At 40.0% G+C, this 19,446-nt stretch overlaps 1 protein-coding gene across 2 annotated transcripts in view; it reads left to right on the top strand.

Annotated features, from left to right (window-relative positions):
• The window catches only part of LOC127352101 (collagen and calcium-binding EGF domain-containing protein 1), a 36,688-nt gene extending 27,046 nt beyond the window's left edge, over positions 1-9,642 (top strand). For both annotated transcript variants that reach the window (XM_051380252.1, XM_051380251.1), the window contains exons 4-12: positions 3,360-3,412; positions 5,055-5,189; positions 5,711-5,848; positions 6,262-6,395; positions 6,514-6,628; positions 6,996-7,135; positions 7,344-7,379; positions 7,781-7,816; positions 8,326-9,642. In XM_051380252.1, the coding sequence (XP_051236212.1) occupies positions 3,360-3,412; positions 5,055-5,189; positions 5,711-5,848; positions 6,262-6,395; positions 6,514-6,628; positions 6,996-7,135; positions 7,344-7,379; positions 7,781-7,816; positions 8,326-8,514 (976 nt within the window). In that variant the 3' untranslated portion in view covers positions 8,515-9,642. The remainder of the gene's footprint in view (positions 1-3,359; positions 3,413-5,054; positions 5,190-5,710; positions 5,849-6,261; positions 6,396-6,513; positions 6,629-6,995; positions 7,136-7,343; positions 7,380-7,780; positions 7,817-8,325) is intronic.
• Positions 9,643-19,446: the final 9,804 nt, after the last annotated feature.

Here is a 19,446-nt window from a genome sequence, read left to right as displayed (position 1 = left end):
AAAACAAAAACACACGGGTCACCTCTCCCTCCACACTCATATGCTTGTCCAGACACACCGGCCTCCCCATCCTGTCCATCACAAACTCCCAGGGGAGAGCTGGCGAGGCTGCTGCATTTCTGACTGACAGACAGCCTGTCGATGTATGTGTAGTGTGTGTTGTTATGAGATCAGATGACTTTCACTGCTTCTCTTGACCTTTGATATATCTTCTTTTTCTGCTATTAGCCACTGTCTTGGTTCTGTTATTTAGATGCTCTAAGTCGGGCCAGTATGAGGCCTAAAGGATGGCAGTGTGTTTCAGCTTTGGTCAAGACTAAAAAAGCAAAAAAAAAATATTGAATGATTTCCATTACATTAGGTACAAAGATTCATGGTTCCCCATATGACGAACACTACTGATGTTGGTGATCTGCTGTGTTATGTGTATAGAGGTAGCAAATGTTAGAATTCCATCACATTACACTAAAATGGTGAATATAGTATAAATACCTTCACTGTGAGAACTGCTAGTGTGGCTGTAGAGTCTTATGGAGCAGACACACTGGATCCGTTGACTGATGTTAAGTCGACAGATGCTATTTATTGTCTATGGAGAGCAGGAGATGGTACATGATGGATACACCGCAGCAAGTTGACTGACCGTTTGCCATATCTGAATTTGCAACTTTATGCACTCTGCGCCCTTTTTTCTAACTGACTGACCCTGAACCTGAACTCTGTTGATTTTATGTCTTTCGTTTACTCTATTTTCTTGTGCAAGCTTTCGGTTGGTCTGTAGGCTTCACCACAGGCATTAGGGTTTCACTGAGAACGTAAAGATGTGTGTGAGGGTGAAGCCAAGGCTGATGCCGTAAATCAAGAAGGAAACAAAAGGAGATGGGAGAGTGCTTAAGATTCTGAGATAACACTACTTTATCTGTAGTCCTGCAATGAATGTGTCACAGAACAAAGTTCACAGACATTCACACATATCCCTATATAATACGCCATTCACTGGACTGTGTTAGCGTGCTGATGTTTAGCTCAAGAACTGCTGTGTTTATACAGACTCACACAGCAGCTAGCATGGCTGAAGTCTTGTTCACCTGCATATATTGTTATTATATATATTACATTTATACATATATAGTGTTTTCTCTTCTACCTTCACAAACATATCAGTAATGAAAATGAATAAATACATAAGAATTTTGGTTTAGTTGTGAAAAAGAGTTGCTGTGCAGTTGAAGATGTTCTGAATCAATATTGGACAGTAAGTGTGTCCTCAAAGTCAAACACATTCTGTCACTGTTTGATTCTGACATTAGACAGTAGCTATTGCTAAACTGAGAGTGCCTTTTATTGTCTAAATATTGCTTAATCCCATTTATGAGAAATAATGAATATAGCAACATTCAACAGCTGTGCTGGAAATACACATATGTAATACATTTATTCTAAGGCTGCCATGAAATCAATTTCTGTTGCTTAAAACCCTTAAAACCCTTCAAGTGTAATGAGATCTCAATGGAATCTTTTTTATGTAACTTAACATGAGGCCAGATATTGCTGTAGCACTAAAATAATCATGATTAAAGAAACTTTACATAATATGGTTCTGTCACGTTATGGCCAGGGTATCAGATAGGTGCATCCCTGGTTTTCTGACTGTCGTACAATTATTCTGTTGTGATCACCTTAGCAATGCTTTCTCAAGTCTGTTTTTGTGTAGTCCTGAATTGTGGACAATTATAAAAATCCAATAAATGGTGGGTCATCATCTTGGATAACAGTCTCTGATCTGTCACATCCAGATTGACTTGAATCTTTAAATCAAATAAACCTTTTTGTGACTTTCATGCAAATGTATAAACTCTTAGAGCTCCTCTCCAGGACATGCATCTGCAACGTATTAACCCGACTTAGACCACTGACTGACTGATTGATTGATGGATTGACTGACTCTCTTACTGAATGAATGACAATGTTCATCTCAGCATTCACTTTCCTTTCTCCACCTCAGCTCCATGCCTTATCCATCCCTCTCAACACTCCTAGCTACAGGCTTCAGATTAAAGCTGCTCTCATCTGGATCTCATCAGTTTAGGCCGGCCTTGCTGTTTTATAGGTTATTTTTCATTCAGCAGAAGGAGGGGGCATCTCAGAGTGATTTAGGGTTACACTGCATGGAGGCTGGAGGAGAATAAAAGAAACTTGTTGTCTTGAGGGGGAAGTGAATGAGGCAGCATGCAAAATGCCCTCCGGTAACAGCGTGCAGTTTTTAGGACAGGAGTCGAGCATTCTTCCCTTTTTTCTTCAAGTGTGTGTGTGTGTGTGTGTGTGTGTGTGTGTGTGTGTGTTCGTGCTGCTGAGCCAGTTTCTGAGCCATTTCCTCTCTGTTTTTCTAACTGTAATGCCTGTAACATGTGGTGGATTGTTGTGGGATGGCTGGACGAGTGTCACTGCCAAACACCATAACTCAATTTTGGGAAAAATTGTTGCCCAATATTCACAACGCTGTGTTTCAAAAATACGGCATCCACTGAGCTGTTACGAGTTTACGTCACAAAAAGCAGAGTTTAAAACTGTAGTTTAAGTAATAGTTTTTAGTTGTAAATATGGTCAGGGTTCAAGTACTATCCAGGGAACTAAGCCAAAGCAGAACTGCGGCTACTCTTCCACTTGTATTCCACTCTTTTACTGTAGAGTGAAAATGGGACAGCCCTAAGACAACTCTACTGACAATCTGCTAAAATGTTTGCAAGAAGCTTTTAACTGTTTGCAGTAACTAAACAATACATACACTGGCTACAATGCAGAACTGGCAAAATAATGAACACAGAAAATGATTTGATTGAACTCTACCTGATGTGCAAGATCTTGTGAGTCTTTTCTATGAGTTGTTGTGATGTAGGCTAATAATAGGTGAAATGTTAAGTTGGGTTGCTAGTTATTGCGACCCCTGTACTGTTGCTTCTCTATGTCTGTATGTTGTTGTATGTTCAGCTGCATGTGTGCCTGAATAGCTGTTGTCAGCCGAATGCATGAGGTGGGATGTCATTGATGTCCACACTTTAATCCATGAAGCCACAGTGAACACCGGTTCATTTGTCAGTGTAACAGTTACCTGGATCTGTATCCTTTCAGACCTTTCAGTAATGCGCCATGTGGACAGAAGCAAGTCTTTAATCCTGGATGATGGTGTCTTTATTAGGCAGTCCATCAAACTAAACCTCTGCACTGACAAAAGCCTCCTTTATGCATTCTCTCTCTTTGTGCTAAGCCTAGATAACTGTTTGCTCGTTGCAGTTTCATTTTTGCCGTACAGATACACAGGTGTTATCAATCTTCTCATCTAATTCTTCTACCTTTTTCAGGAGGAAATGCTGTGACGGATTCAGGTTTGTGATGGGCCAGTGCATACCTGAAAGTAGGTAAACCATACACACTATCCTAAAACTTTGGCTCATGAACTCTCACATCTGATTTAAATGCTCTAAATTTGATATAGTTCCTTTCATTAGTGCGGTCTATAGACTAAACAGGCTGCAGAAAACACAGCCTGCAGACCAGATTTGTCTATTTGGACCTTCAAAGAAGTCCAGATAACACAGATATTATGGTCAACTTTTATTAGTTTGGAGTAATTATTTTTAAGGACTTGTTACAGATGATTGCAGTGCATTAGATCAAACAATATAACAACCAAAAAGAAACAGCCCACAGGTTTGGCACGGACAGACATTTGTGATATATAAAACATCTGATAATTGTGAAAATGGGACTTACATAATCATTATTAGGGAATATGGGTGAAGAGCGTTGACAAATGTATTTAGTGTCAATACATGGGATATAGACTGATCTGTGCCTCCATAGAGTAACAGTGATTCACTTCAGCCACCAGAGAACACTGTTCCTCTATAAACATAACAATCTTTTAAGCCCTGCAAAATGTATTTATTCTTTGAATATGGTATATAATGGGCATATGGATCTATTTACAAGTTTAAAACCAGCTAAGTTCCATAGAATTACTTAAATGTGGGCCATACCTTTTCGGTCAGAGTCTTTAATGGAGCAGATAGGATCAGATAAAAGAACTGTACCCTGAGACATGGCTAATTTTTTGCTCAGTTGGATTATAAAATTAACTGGAGTGTACTAACCTGACTCTGCCAGATGGTTATGTGTGACAAAACATCTGGGAAGTAGTTGGAAACTGTTTGAAAAAGTGCAGGCACTTTTCAAACTTCAGCCAATCAGATCCTCAAACCACATAACGTAATCAACCTCTTGAAGAGCGCAAATATCTTCTCCATCATGAAAAGCCTTCAGTAGCGTCCTTTGTTCTTCCTTCAGTGAAGAAATACCTTCTAGTTCTGATATAATGGATGCTAGCAGCATCTATGCTAACCTCTTTAGCAGTCATCATTCTTGTTTAAGGAATAGTGTCTTCGTGCTGTTTAAATAACCAACCTGAAAAGTCAATACAGACTATTGGTTTCACATAGGTGAAAGTCTTGTGTTTGTTTGACCCATCCATCCACCCTGACCTCCTTCCTACACAGACTCTTTATTCGGCACCTTTATAAATGCATAGGTGAGAAAATCCTCTAGTGGATTGTTTCATGTGTTTCATAGATGCAAAAGTAATGATGATTCATAAGTGTCCAAAATCTCAATTCACTGCTCACTATAGAGTAGACTACTGAGTGTTTATTCAATGGGGAGTAGTGAATGAGTGAACAAGGTGGTGATTTTTGACACAGCTTTTAGTTTCCCAGTGAGCCATGGCAGTGTGACAGTGAGCCAGGACCTTGAAACCAAAGCAGCAAAATGGAATTCAGCCATTATTTATTTTGTTATTTATGCTGCACCGGTCAGCTCCCAGTTGTGGATGTGGAACTTTATGAGTGTAAAGAGGTGGTAATAGAGACTAATGGAGCTCCTGGGTGATTACAGTAAGGCTGGTTTTCAGACAGTGATCCTGAATAACTTTAACATGCTCAGTCTGTGTACTCTCTCTCTCTCTCTCTCTCTCTCTCTCTCTCTCTCTCTCTCTTCTGTAGGCATCGATGTGTGTGCAGCGTCGCCTTGTGAGCAGCAGTGTACTGATAACTTTGGACGGGTTGTCTGCACATGTTACCCCGGCTATCGCTTCGACCGAGAAAGACACCGCAACCACAAATCTCCTTACTGTTTGGGTCAGTACTGATTAAATACTTTTGACTATCATGTCTGTTACTGTGTCAATGTGGGATACTCCTCGTCCATTTCACTAAACCACAGTCCTTTGTTGCTTACAGTGGCACCAGTGCATCTTCTGCCTCTTGAAACAGCACTGACATGTTGAAAGTGATTGTTAAGGATTTTTCTTTTAACTGGAAGAACAGCGCCCTCCTCCTGATTTGTGTAGCAGAGCAGTTTCTCTTTTTACCGTAGAGATTTCTCACCAAATCTACAACCCAGCGTCGCATAATGTGAAATGCTATGTAGACGCGATTATATTATAATGAAGTTAGAACAGAGTTATTGTACATAGCCCTAGAGCACAGTCTCAAAGAGCCTAACAACTGTCATATTATGAAAAACAAAATGAAAACAATCTAAGACCCATGCTGAAGTGAAGACAAGAACTGACTTTAACACTAGACACCTCCAAACTTGAATTATATTTTTCATTGTGATAATTTTTCTTTCTCTCTCTTCTGTCATATACACACAGACATTGATGAGTGCGAGCACCCAGGCAGCAGCGTGTGTGACCACGAGTGTGTGAACACAGTGGGCAGCTTTCTGTGTCGCTGCCGCAGCGGATACATACTGGCACCGGACCAACGCTCCTGCATCCCTGTACACAACTGTGAGTTTATGTTTCAGTTGAGTTTTACAGCTTTTGGAGCGGCAAAATTAGAATAAGAGTCCATCTGTTCTTGGGTTCGTTGCTATTGTCATTTTAGGCTTCCACTGAAGGCAATGTTCTTATGTAGCTAATATCAGTATCAGTAATACTAGTGATCTTGTGCATATATGTTTATTTTAAAAATGGGCAATGATTCCGATGATACCAATTGTTTTCATGTTTCTATAGTATTTTAAAATTTTTTTTTTTTACTATTATTAAACTATATTTAAACACTTTTACACGTTTGATTTGACTCTATATTGCTCAAATAGTACAGTGTGACTCCAGTAATTGTGATGGGTTGGATTCCCAGCTATCCATGCTGAAAATGTGTGCTGGAAAACATTTTTAATGTATTATTTGTGTTGCAGTGAGTTCCTCAGGGAAGTCAGACACCCTGATGAGTGCTGGTACCTGCTCGTTCACCTGTCAGGATTTTATGAACATGAAAAACAGTCTGCTGCAGCTAAAGCTAAAGCTGGGCAACACACAGTCCCCCAACCAGGTAACATGTCTACTTTAGCCCCCTAAAACTGAACCAAAAAGTATTTTACAGTACTTGATCTTTTTTTGTCTTACTTTCCTCTGTTTATTCTTCTTACCCTTTCCTCTTTATTCTGTAGGTACCTGGCCTGGCCAACAGCAGTGACAAACCGTCTCTGGGAAGGGCAGGAAAAAGTCCAGATAGCCCTTGTCTTCCTGGTCTACCCGGCCCTCCAGGAGCTCCTGGGGTCCCAGGTAATGTCGTTATAACTGTAAGGTTGGAGAGGTTAAAGAGCCAGCATCTGCTACACAATCAACAATTTTATTATATCAAATAAAATAAAATGCTTATAATTTAAGCACTGCAAAAACTGTGTATAAGATTAAAGCAGACAAGTGTAAAAGATGTAAGTAATAGCAAAGCGAGTTGAAAATATAATGAGGCTCTGCAAGTCACGTTTAAGCTTAATGTTATTTCCAAAACTAGATCCTTAAGGTGGCCAGAGTTTTAAACGGTCTGAGCAGCGTAGTAGAAACAATGATTGCTCTGTTTCCTGTTATGATATTGACTATCCAATTTTAATTCATTCTCTTAATCACTGTCTACATCTGTCCTCACCAGGACATCCAGGAGAACCGGGAAAGAGGGGAGACGCAGGGGACAGGGGCCCACCTGGCCCTCGGGGGCCACGGGGGGACATGGGACCCATGGGTCCAGAGCCTGACCTGAAGCACATCAAAAGAGGCCGCAGGGGCCCGGTGGTAAGTAAAAGAACAATTACATCATAATTTAGGGGATATCACATCTGTTTTGTACACAGAAGTTTTTCAGTTTGGTTCCCACTGGAGCCTCGTGTTCAGGACATCAAAGTGACGTCTGAAAATCTCACTCCACTGGTTTTAGTGGGGTCCTTTCTCTTGATACCATTAGCTTGACAAACCTTCTCATACCTGTCTATCATTCATACAGGGACCCCCTGGGGCACCAGGAAGAGACGGACTAAAGGTCATTATTACATATCTTTATTTTCCTCATATTTGTTTTGATTTTGTCTCTGTGTGTTTGTGTATGCATGTGTTGAGCTACACTGTTGCCATCTAGTGTCATGACCTCAACACCTGAGAGAATGGAGTCCACTAAAGCTTAAAAAATGACTGCTCTGACTGGGTCACACACAGCCTTATAAAATCTAACTACATGCACTTCTGAAAAGATAACCTTAGCATATTTCTGGTTTCTTTCTTCCCTCTAAATATACACTGACAGTGATTATATTCTACACTACAGACTCTCTTAACCTGTTTGCCATTCAGTTGAACACTAGTAAGTAAGTAGTCACTTAAGCAATTTGTACTGCTCTTGTAAAAGTGTATTGAAATTGGGTTTGTGCTGTTTCTCATCTACAGGGTGACAGAGGAGCTCCAGGTCCTAGAGGTCCACCTGTAAGTTATTTTTAAACCTACTATAGCTACTGCCCCTATGCCAATTCCTTAGCCTGTTTTTCTATTTTAGCTGCCTCCTTCATCTACATTTTGTGCTCATTTTACAATGTAAATGTAGACCTGCACTGTCTTTTTATGTAGACAGTCTAACATGTACATTGAATTTACACATTAAACAGAAACAAGACAAAACAGTTCTGTAGATGCATGATGTATCTGTACCTCTAACTTATTTTTGCATTTTGATTTAACTTACGGGTCAGGCTTTGTTTTATGGATCAGGCGTTGAAGTGGATGTAGTATCAATCAATGAGGGACTGTAGCTTTTATACGACTCAAGTATACAAGTGGTTGTTGCATAAAATGTAGGCTATTTAGTATTTTTTTGGTGTAATACACCATTTTTTATGCAGTGAAAATGGTATATTGGGCCTCACACCTCCCAAAAGGAAACCCAGTGAAAAATGACTTTCAGGGCATCAATCCCTCATTGTGTCCTCTGTCCCCAGGGACCACCCGGCTCCTTCGACTTCCTTCTGCTAATGATGGCTGACATCCGCAATGACATAATTGAACTGCAAGAGAAGGTGTTTGGGGAGCGGCGAGGCATCTCTCTGGACAGTCCTCCTCATTCCAGCGGGGAAGTAGAATTTGTAGAGTGGGGCTCTGGACAGGGAGACCTCATGCTCAATACCTGACCTTTGACATCCCTCTCACAGTAACAGTCACTCAAACCCAGCAAAACAAACACCAAACTTGACTCTTTGTTTCTTTCTTGATAACGGATGCTGGTGGTCTAAGTGCCAACATGTAAATCATTTCTAAACTCACAGCTGGGATGAACTGAGCAAGGAGCCTTGATTACACTCTCAACACTGCCACAGACAGTAAAACAGAGAGGCAGAAGGATTATAAAAACAGAAATTGGACCACAGACTCTCTTAACCACTGCAAGCACTGCCTGGCTGCCTCTCATATGCTGTGGTGTGACTGAGGGATGTGTGTGCAGGACATAGAGTGAGAATGATGCAGTGTGCGCCTTTATGTCTGAGCCTCTGAGCTGAACCACTTCAAACGATGAGCTTTATCGTCTACATCTCTTCCTCTTCCTGAGTCTGTCCATGGAGGCACTGCTGCCACTGACAGTTTGCCTGCAGGGCACTGGTACAAAGACCCAGGACCCGCACCGTGAGTCTCCCCTGCACCTGTCTGCAGTATCCAGCCCTCAAGTCGGAGCTCTGCAGCTACGCTTTACTCTGAGGCATCTTCAGAAACTCATTCATGAGATTCAAGAGTATTACAATCTCAGTCCTGTTCACAAAAACAGCCATGCCTGGTGTATTTTTGGTGTAGATTGTACAATAAACAAACCATCTTAATAAAATCCAAGAGAGATGTAAAATATGTCAGACATCCATATCTGCTGCTTATGAATAACACCCAGTATTAAATATTACTATATAATTATTATTATTATAAAAGATTGTAGAAAATCAAAACATTAAATTAAAAGAAGATAATGGATTTATGTATTGGAAAAGGCAGATAATCACTTTTATAATATCCTTTTTATAACCAATATATCATCAGGTAAGTAACTGTGAATATATTCCCCCACATTCACTTGGGAGTTGACCATAAACAAGAGACACAAAGAAGGAAGGCTGCTTGAAAGTTTTTTCAGTTTTTTTTACTGTGAAGCAGCTGCCAACAAGGATCAATTCATTGTTTGTCAAAATCTAGATTTGACCTTTTTTAATGTTTATTTTTTGTTAATGGATCATCAAATTGCAAAGAAGTAATAAACGTTACATATTTTATTCATTCATCATTCATGGCTGCAACGATGTAGGCCTACTTGGTTCCTATAATCTATAATCAGTTAATGACATACATGACATCAATAAAAGTCTGAAAGAAAAAAATAGTATATTGTCAATATTTTAACCCCCAAAAGTCTCACAAATCATGTTTTTATGGGAGCTCATGTTTTATTCAGAGAAGTCAAGCTCCCCCTGGCTCCCCTGTAGTTCGTACCCTGATTTTGAAAATCATTGAGCATTTTTGTGATGAAAGTGGATGTGTAACATTCCGCTCCTCATTCTCTCAAAGTGCGATTTACAACCCAATTTGCACCAGTATCACTGATTAACGACCTTGTGTTCCTGCTTCTAAATAAATTACGTTTTAATCTCCACTCCTGCTACCTGAAGTGAAGCCTCTCCACCAGCAGAGGGTACTAAATAACATCTAATCCCCAGAAAGTTGGGCCTCACAACTGTTATCGCTCTGAATACCAACAAGGTAAGACAACCAAAGTCTCAGTGAGTTTTCACAGCACAACATCCTTATAATAATTACCAGCCATAAATATTTATAGTTTCCCAAACATGCAAGTTATGGAGAATAAGTAAATCATCCTAGCATTTATGTGCTAGACACACTCTTTATCCTCAGCACCGACTGCTGAACTGTAGCGTGGCTGAGTGTCATTATGAAAGGTGTAAGTATCAGAGGTCAAATGCCTGGGTATAAACAGTTGGAGGGATAATTATAGACCACAGGCTGTCAGAGGGGGGCCTGTCTGGGCTCGTACCCACCACCAAAGACATGGCTGAAAAATAACACGGTGTGTTTGATCTGCTGTGGTCGAGTTCACACTGTCTGGCCTTTTGCTGCATTTGATGCTTTGATCCTGATGAACAGATCTTAGTAAATTATGCTGTGTTTGTGAGAAAGAGAGTGTACGGCTGTGTGTGTGTGTGTGTGTGTGTGTGTGTGTGTGTGTGTGTGTGTGTGGGTTATATGACAGGCTTCTCACCTAACAGCTCCGCCCCCTGCCGTGCGGTCACTGCTCACAGTACAGTGGTTGTCGGGGCAACTGGGATCAGGAAAAACAACATGAAACAATTTAAGAACCATGTCAGTGAGAGAAAGGCAAGAGAGTGAAAGAGATTATTGCATTTCCTTCACCACTTGTCATGCAATTGGAGGCTTTCCTCTCAGCCTGTAGGGGACAGCAGAGACGAGATCAACAATAGCAAAAAGTTCACATGCCACCTGCGACAAGAGATCTGACACTTCCATCATAAAGAGATCAGTGACAGGAGCAAAAACTGCCCCATTTTCAGTAAGGCAGAGACTCAGATATCATACATTTTAATTTCTTACAGTTACAACTGATACCATCATTATAATTGTCAGCTTATATTTATTTGTAAAATATGTTTTTTTATTGGCATCACTGATGATAAGCCTTTTACATCACACGTTTTCTAAAAATATGCACTTAATCTCTTTTTAAAACTCTTCATACAATCATATCTCTAACTATCTATGACATAACAAATTTCTGGAGTTTTCTTCGAGGGCGTTGGGAAGCCAGACTCCAATGATGTTGTACTGTGAGGAGAGTTGTGCAACTATTTGCTGGCATCTTTAGATGAGAATAAAGATATAACAGATACAATTTGGCCAGATGTTTCCTAGTATGAGAGGAATTTCCTTACTGGCACACTATGGCCATTCATAAATACACCTCATGCACGACAGGACTGTCACTTCAAACGGTCTGGGCCCTGTCTGTGTTAAAGTGTGTGTGTGTCTGTGTTAAAGTGTGTGCTTATGAGAGTATTCTGTGTGTATGTCTGTTTGTTGTGATGTGTGTATTGAAGTGCATATTCAGGTCAGTTAATTAATACACTAATTATGTTGTCTTCTGTTGATCTGTGATTTGAAATCTTTTCTTTTGGCTGACCTCAGAGGGGGGTCAAAGGTCACATTTAGAAGTGGTGATTCAGTGTTCATCTCAAGGATGAATAAACAGGTCAGAAAGGGTCCCGGACAGTCTCTAACTCATTATGCCTATTAAATGACTATACCAGTTTTTTAGCTAATTTTACACAATATATACAATACATTCTGACTTCTGATCAATACAGTACAAAATCAACATGCTGAATGTATAAACTTACTATCATAGCAAGCAAGAACGTCAAGCCCTTCCACTCTCAGCCCTGAAGGTGAAAAAAATTATATTTAAAAACATAAGGCGCCCTGGTGGTCTATGGTGGCTAGAACCTTTGCTGAATGTCATTTCCCATCTTTCCTCATTCTATTTTATAAAAGAATCAAACTGCACCAAAAGTATGAAAAAATAATATTTTTTTATAACTAATTAATTTAAAAAAATCTTAAATATGCTTTGTGAAATGTTAATGTAAACTGTGTTCATTTATATTGAATGGGCTCAAACATGTGCTGATGTGTATAAAGTACAAAAAATAACATGTCAACAGATAACCACACTTATGATATGATGATAGTACTGATGGCTAATGAAGGTGCTGAATCTCCCTTTCATCACCTGACAAGATTTAGCAAGCAGGCTTCAATGCATGCGGTGATTAAGGAATTCACAGGTCACCGCAGTTGCTTCATTGCAATAAAAAAACACAACATTTTTAGAAGCTTCTTGAGGCCAAGTATTGATGTGGTCTTCTAAGAAAAACAGAGGTCTACGGACTGCCAGGACCATCTGCGTCTGGAAAACCCCAGGCAATCAAAGCACATATTACAATCATTATTCTTCAGTACTCAGTTTGGTCCTCCACCAGTCTAGGATCAACAGCTACTAACCGACCCATCTCTTCATTTCACCCAAAAGGTATTCGATCCCAAACAGAAATTTCCACAATGACATCAAGGGCTTTTATGGGGTTATTTATATGTGGGCTTTCTGAAACCTCCCTGCACTTCTTGTTTCATTTTTCCCATGAAATAATATGGAAACCGCATTCATTGCATGAGAAGAAACCACTGAGCTGTACTGAACTTTTCACAACAGTTTCATGTTATAGATGTAAAAAAAAAACTGAAAGCAGCATAAGTAGGCTTCCTTCATACAAATTGTTTTCAGCATGAATGCAGGCTCCAGTAGCAGGTCAACATAGCTGCAAGTTTATCATTAATCTGAGAGAAGAGGCACGTACACAAGATAAAACTCGATGGCTAGGAAGTCCTGCTGAAAATCTTATTCAGCATCCATGAAAGAGACAGATTTTTTCAGGAGTTGACTGAGACCAAAACAGATCTACAAGGAGAGTCAGTATAAAATACATTTATCAGGTGAACGAAACTTAACTCCAAATGAAGGCTAATGTTGCTACAAGTATGCTGTATCTGTAAATTGACGTTAGCTAACATGTTAGCTATAACAATCTATATAAAATATCTGTTGGGTTTGCAGCTTTTTCTGCTCTCTCAGGTGGCAAAACATTTTACCTTTGTTTTCCTTCAAGGTGGGCAGGAGTAAGTTTTCATCAGGAGGCTTGTAGCTGTGACATGCAGTCACCTGCAGATGTCAACTACAGGACTGATTTTGCTGGATTATGTAATGAGAAACATTGCTAAATCACAATACAGGTTGGAACAGCCTGAGTCAGAGTCAATGAATCCAACCCACAGGCACAGGTAATTGGGATGTCACACAGAAATCTTACAGTTTATGTAACCAGATTTAATGTGCAAAAGGGTGAGGAAGTTGCCTGGCCCAGCAGCTGAGCCGCTGCAATTCCTGATAAATATTTAGGTGTTTCCAGGGATCCGTAGCCATTGCATGCGTTAGGTAAATCACAGGTGTCCATCATTGCTGCGGTATGCAGCTGCGTGCAACAAGACGAGGGAGCGCACACACATATAGACATGTCTTACTATCTAACATGCAGCCATGCACGCACATATGATCTCCCGCACGAAACACAGGCATGCCACAGAACACCTGACAGGTGCAGGCGTGGTCTGCTGCGAGACACGCTATCTTGACACGCTAACTCATTCTTAAATCTGAGTTACATGCCTGAGGCTGAGTGCTAAGCACCCAAGTTTACTCTCTGAAGCTTGTTCCTCTTCCAGTCCTTGTCTCTGGGCACACCCTCTTCCGATTGTAGGCCGACTTCTGTCATTCTGTTTATAATGGAGCTGCTAAGAGGCCTGAGAATCGGAGCTTGTCTGATGAGTAATGGACTTATTAGCTGTGTCAAAAGCATGCCACCAATCCCATGATCAGTATGTATTATCTGTTGTCCTGCAGGTGTCTGTTTAAGAAGCCACTGCATGAGGCTCTTTCAGAAGCACTGATCCCTCAATCAAGACAAGACCTTACAACAGTGGTTAACCTGACATTTTTCCAGAGGAGGCTGTCTGCACACGATAACTAGTTTGAGTGTGTTTGAATTTGTTTCTGCACAGATCCGTCTGAGGCACACATGCAAGCTCAGCGAAGCTCAGTGTTGGCAACACATAAACGGCTTTAATGTGAGAATTCAAATAGTCATGACAGCAAGAGCACTAAAGTTCCACATTTTCTCACAGTTAGAAAGGTCTGATTTATTTACCATGTGAATGACACACATGATTTGATTCTCCACAGTAGTGTCTGTCGGCAGACTTTACATAGATACAATATCACACATCTGTCAAGAATGCATATCAAAGGGTTGTCAAACGCTTTTAATTAGCTTCACAGGAAAGTTGCACTTGATTGGGATCGTTATGGCAGAATTGGACAGAAAAATCTGAGTTGGCAGATTAATGGCAACACACTGTGTAAACTCCCCTGGCCTGAGGCACTTGGTCTTTATACACCTTGGCTTCCTCTGTCATTTACAAGTTGTTCGCATGCACGCAGCAGAGCCAAGAGTGTGAAAACCGGATGAGCAAGTCCATAGCTCTCTTGTCCTTTGGGGGGAAAAAAAGTGTTACCTCTGGTTGCAGAGTTGCTTTGCGTGAGGACAACAGCTTCATCTTTCCAGACCTCCTGACCTGGCCTGTGGCAGCAGCACTTTTATAACTTGCTTTTTTCTTCTTACCTGCTTAGAGGCATACAAATTCTCAGTGATAGACATAAACATATATGTATGTCTCCAACTGACTATTTGGAGCATCTTAGCATGAAAGACGCATCTCTGCACAGTGATCAGCAACACGGGAAATAAAACCCAAAACAGTTATTATCATGTTCCTGCATCTCTGTCCGACAGTCCAGTCATTTAGTGGCTCGAAAAAATGATATTTTCCTCACGCAGCTGCACTACACTCAGCAAACTGACTTTACTGGAGGGGGGACCTTCAATATAAGGGTAAATCAAGGTTTTCTATTTTATTTTACAGTGTGGCGGTGTTTGTAGTAGAACTTAACTTAAGTACACTTACATAGGCTCCTAGAAAGATGCTGTGGATTGAGAGATTGGTACATAACAAGGGGCTTACTGAATTGATGCTTCAGGTGTCCTCAAGCAAGTTGTTTACCTGTTCCACATCAGCACTATGAACCAGTGGTGTAGCGGTGCCTGGAAAAGTGGGTACATTTTTTTTACAGTGGCCAGTACAGGGATAAACACCCTGTGACCCAATGTCAACAAAAAATAAGTGGGTATATGTATACCTGCGTATACCCTGCACTACACCACTGCTCTGAACTTACTTTACTTGTAGCCTTTGTCCTCGACCAGCAAAACAAATCATTTGTGCTCTGTGTGACATACAGACATCAAACATTAGCACTTGCAGTGCTTCCACTTCATCATAACATCGATGAGACTATTTCACAATGTCAGCAGTGTTTGTTTAATGTTTAGAAATGTACTCTTCTCACAGTGCCACCCTGTCAATCACTTTCCTGTCAGCAACATAATAGCAGCAATTTACACCACTTGTTTTATGATTTAATAAAACAATAATAATAATATAACTATAATGACGTGTGTTCCTACAGACTTCACATTTTTCAAAACAAATGCAAGTTCTAACATCTCCTGTCAACAGCGTTTGGCTTTGCAATGGCAGTTAATCTATCACGTCTGCTCTCCAGTTACCTGTTGTGTGAAACTGAGGACTTGTTGATATTTGGTGGCAAACCACAGCTGAGTAACTGTGATGGCACGCCGACGAACCATTAAATCAACCAATGGCACTCATGAATGCAAAAACATTTCTGTTTAAGACACCTGGAGCATTCAGGTTTAACCCTTGTGTTTGTTTAATATCAGTACAAATCACTTTGATTGTCGAGGCTGATAAGTGCACAGCCACTCATCCTGCTGATACTGGTTACAGAAAAATAGACACACACACACACACACACACACACACACACACACACACACACACACACACACACACAACGAAGCATCACAAACTGTTGTTTTTGGCCCAGGCAGACTGAGAGTTTTCTGGCAGGATAGTGATATCTATGATAGTGGAATTTCCAAGTGGCCAGCTTTGGAAAACAGGCTGGTAATTCAATTAGAGCTTGGCAACCAATATGCAGACACCAGTAGCATTACGAAATGACTCCCACCATAACAAAGGTCTTGCTTAGACAGCAGCTGCGTGGAACTAGCTGGAGAGGGGCATGAGAATGGAGTCTATTGCCCTTTTTTGAATCACTATTTACCCAGCAGCAGGCGCTCACAAGTTTACGCAAATGCCGGCCTGGACATCAGGAGCTTATCATTTTCTCATTCTAGGATTGTATTTCTCCTCATTACATGCGCTAAATACAGCTAAACAGTTCTCATAGCATGCAACAGTGTTATGATAGATTACTGAATGTGTTTTTTTGAACTTCAAGGCAATGGTTTTCCGGTGAAAGCCAAATTGCAGAGACTTGAGACCTGCTTAATCTAGGCACTCCTTAAGTGAGTTTATGTTGTTTAAATTTTCTTCAAACTTACCTCACTGACACAATAATTAAAACACAGTGCATGAATGATGTAAAAAAATCTCGCTTATAGCAGAAATGGTGCTCAGCAGTGCTGTCCTGCTGCTATGTTTCATTATTTTAACAGATAATTACATCACTAATAATGCAACACAGACCTCTTCTCCAGCGTTATCTGAATAAAGAATAGAATAAATATTAACCCAAATGGAATTACATGTCAGGCACTGTTAAATTCATATAAACACTATACTTTCTCTTTGTATAAGCATTGGGATGTTTTTTATCCATAGTATTTCACAACCCGTTGACTGGGAAGTATATGTTAAAGCCAAATCAGTTTTCCCCATGGCTGGCTAATAAAAATACTAAATGTGTGTTTAGATTTGGTTCAGCAGCAGTCTAAACATATGTGACTTTGATCGGAATCTACAGGTGCAGATTTTTTTATTGATTTCTGTGTGTGTTTTTTTACTATGTACAGGAAAGAAGAAATAAAGCAAAATGTACACTGCTGGTAGTTGTTACAAATGTTAATGGGTTTTTGAATGAGGTTTTATTACTTCTGGAAAGAAAGCTGGAATTTCATTGTGGCTCTTGATGATTTTTTTAATATGTGTACCTGTATACATCTGGTACCAATGCATTTTTAATACCTAAACATCCACCACCAACTATGATAATCTGTTGAAGGTGTGGGGCCAAAAATGACTTTCCATATATGAATTCACAACGTACATATGTGCTGGTATGTGTGTATGAGTGCTACTGCGTGTGCCTATCACCAGGTGTGTGGACTGCAGGTTAAGCACAGCTTGTCTGGAAAGAAACTTTCCACTTATAAAAATGTTTGACAGACAGTTAAAAAGGAGTTTTGATTTACAGTCCATCATAGATTTAAGGCAACATCAACAGGATGTGTAGGCGATTTATCATGTCTCTTTGATGGATTCATCCTGAGGGCACAGTGGCATTTCCTCAGCAGTTAGATCTATAAAATACAATTCACATTCAGCTGTGGAGTTTCTGTCTCTCTTTCTATTGTATCAGTATCTATTCACACATGGATTCACACATAGACAATACAAGTAAAGCACACAGATAGAGAGAGCATGCCATCCAGTTAATAGTTAAGACAACAACAGAGCAATGCCTGCTGGGTCATGAGAGTTTGTTAATAAAACAAGAGCATGTAATTAACCTTGGCACTGCTCTCAATAGTATTTATGTTTTGTATTCAACCCTTGGTTACTGTAATATAGGTTACATTCTTCATTGTGTGCGCATTTCTCTGTTGCATAACTGTGAATCATACCCTTGCTGTTGACTCATACAGCTTACTGTAGGGTGAAAGTTATGCCGATAGGAAGCAGACAATTTCAGATATCTTGTGCCTGAATGTGCCTAATTTGAATTTGTAAAATGTGGTGATTTTAAACTAAAATGAAAACTAGGATTATACATATTTCATGGTGGAGGGGTATGTATGCCTCATCTGTTCTGGGAGCAATGTTTTTGGGACCCTTGTCTCCTGGAAGGGTCAGCTAAGGCAAGTCCAGGTGAACAACCGGACATGGTGATTCAGCAATCTATCATCCTAATAAGAGCATCCAAATAGTATTCAAATATGATTATAGATACCTGACAGGGCTCATGGTGTGTCAAATAAAAATGCTTGCATGGCAAATAAAAATAACTATCCCTTGAGAATACTGAGTTTAAGATATTGTTGTTATTGTTGCTGATAACTGACAGGGCTAATAAATAAATACATAAATAGCTAATATCATATATTCAAATGAGACATTTAAAAACTCCCTCCAATTATTAATTGTGCATTTGTAAGCTATAAGACTGATTACATAAGTGGAGCTGATGAACAAGTAGAGGTTCTTGGGAATCAACATCAGCAACCCAGCATCAGTGATATTGGTGAGGTGAGGTGTCTGCATGAAACATTAGCTAAATAACAACACACTGAGATACCAGTGCGTCCATCACCCAGACTAATTACCTGTCAAACTAAGGGGGGAGAGATGAAGGGGTGGCCTATTCACAACAACAGAGCTTTCAAGTGTGTTATGTATCGTTGTATGTTTAGTCACTGCACACCATTCACTTTAATTACGACAAAATCGTTCTGTTCACTGGTGTCAATGACTGCACACAAGTTTTTACAAGTTAAGTCTAAAGAGAAGAGAACTGTTTCAACATAAATGCATTATGACTTTCTGCATGTTGGTGCCCCGCTGCATGCAACTGGTGCCCTTTGTATTTTTTTTTGCCTACTAACTTGAGATCATTGTCTTTTTCAATAGCCTTTACTTTTTTAAATATTATCTTGTTTTCCCACTGGTGTCAAAAGCAAGGACTCAAGTAAACTGAGCTATGACACATTAATGGTAAACAGCTCCCATGCCTGCACTGTCTCTGTTCTCTGTTCTACAAGTTGGAGGCCTGCTACTGCCAAAGAAAACAGCTTGTCCTGAGTATGAAAGGTCTTGAAAGACAGAGAGAAATCTTTGTCAAGCAGCTGCTGTCATTCACAAAAAGTTTTCATTCATGTGTGCCTGGGAGTGTCTCCAAGGAGCTCAGAGCTTAATGACTCTGATTTAGGGGAAAAAGGAAAGGATATCTGCAAAACTGGCATTGCATGTGAGTCCTTCTGTTCAGTGTGTACTGAAATAGTGATATGTCTAACATGGCACAGAGATAACACATATTATTGTGCATTTCTATCATTTTTAAAATATTTGTTAGACAAATTATTAGTCTCTGATCATCCTATTGTATTTAACTGAATCTCTCACTGTTGCAGCCACTACCACCACTCTTCACAAACAATATCTCTTTGCGCTTGCAAATCATGGGCATTTAAGCTGATTGCTCGAAAGCATATGTATGAGTC

The sequence above is a fragment of the Dicentrarchus labrax genome, unplaced genomic scaffold, assembly GCF_905237075.1.
Source record: "Dicentrarchus labrax unplaced genomic scaffold, dlabrax2021, whole genome shotgun sequence".
Classification (NCBI taxonomy): Eukaryota; Metazoa; Chordata; class Actinopteri; family Moronidae; genus Dicentrarchus; species Dicentrarchus labrax.
Note: the sequence above shows the minus strand (reverse complement) of the source record. Positions and strands in the feature narration are given on the sequence as shown.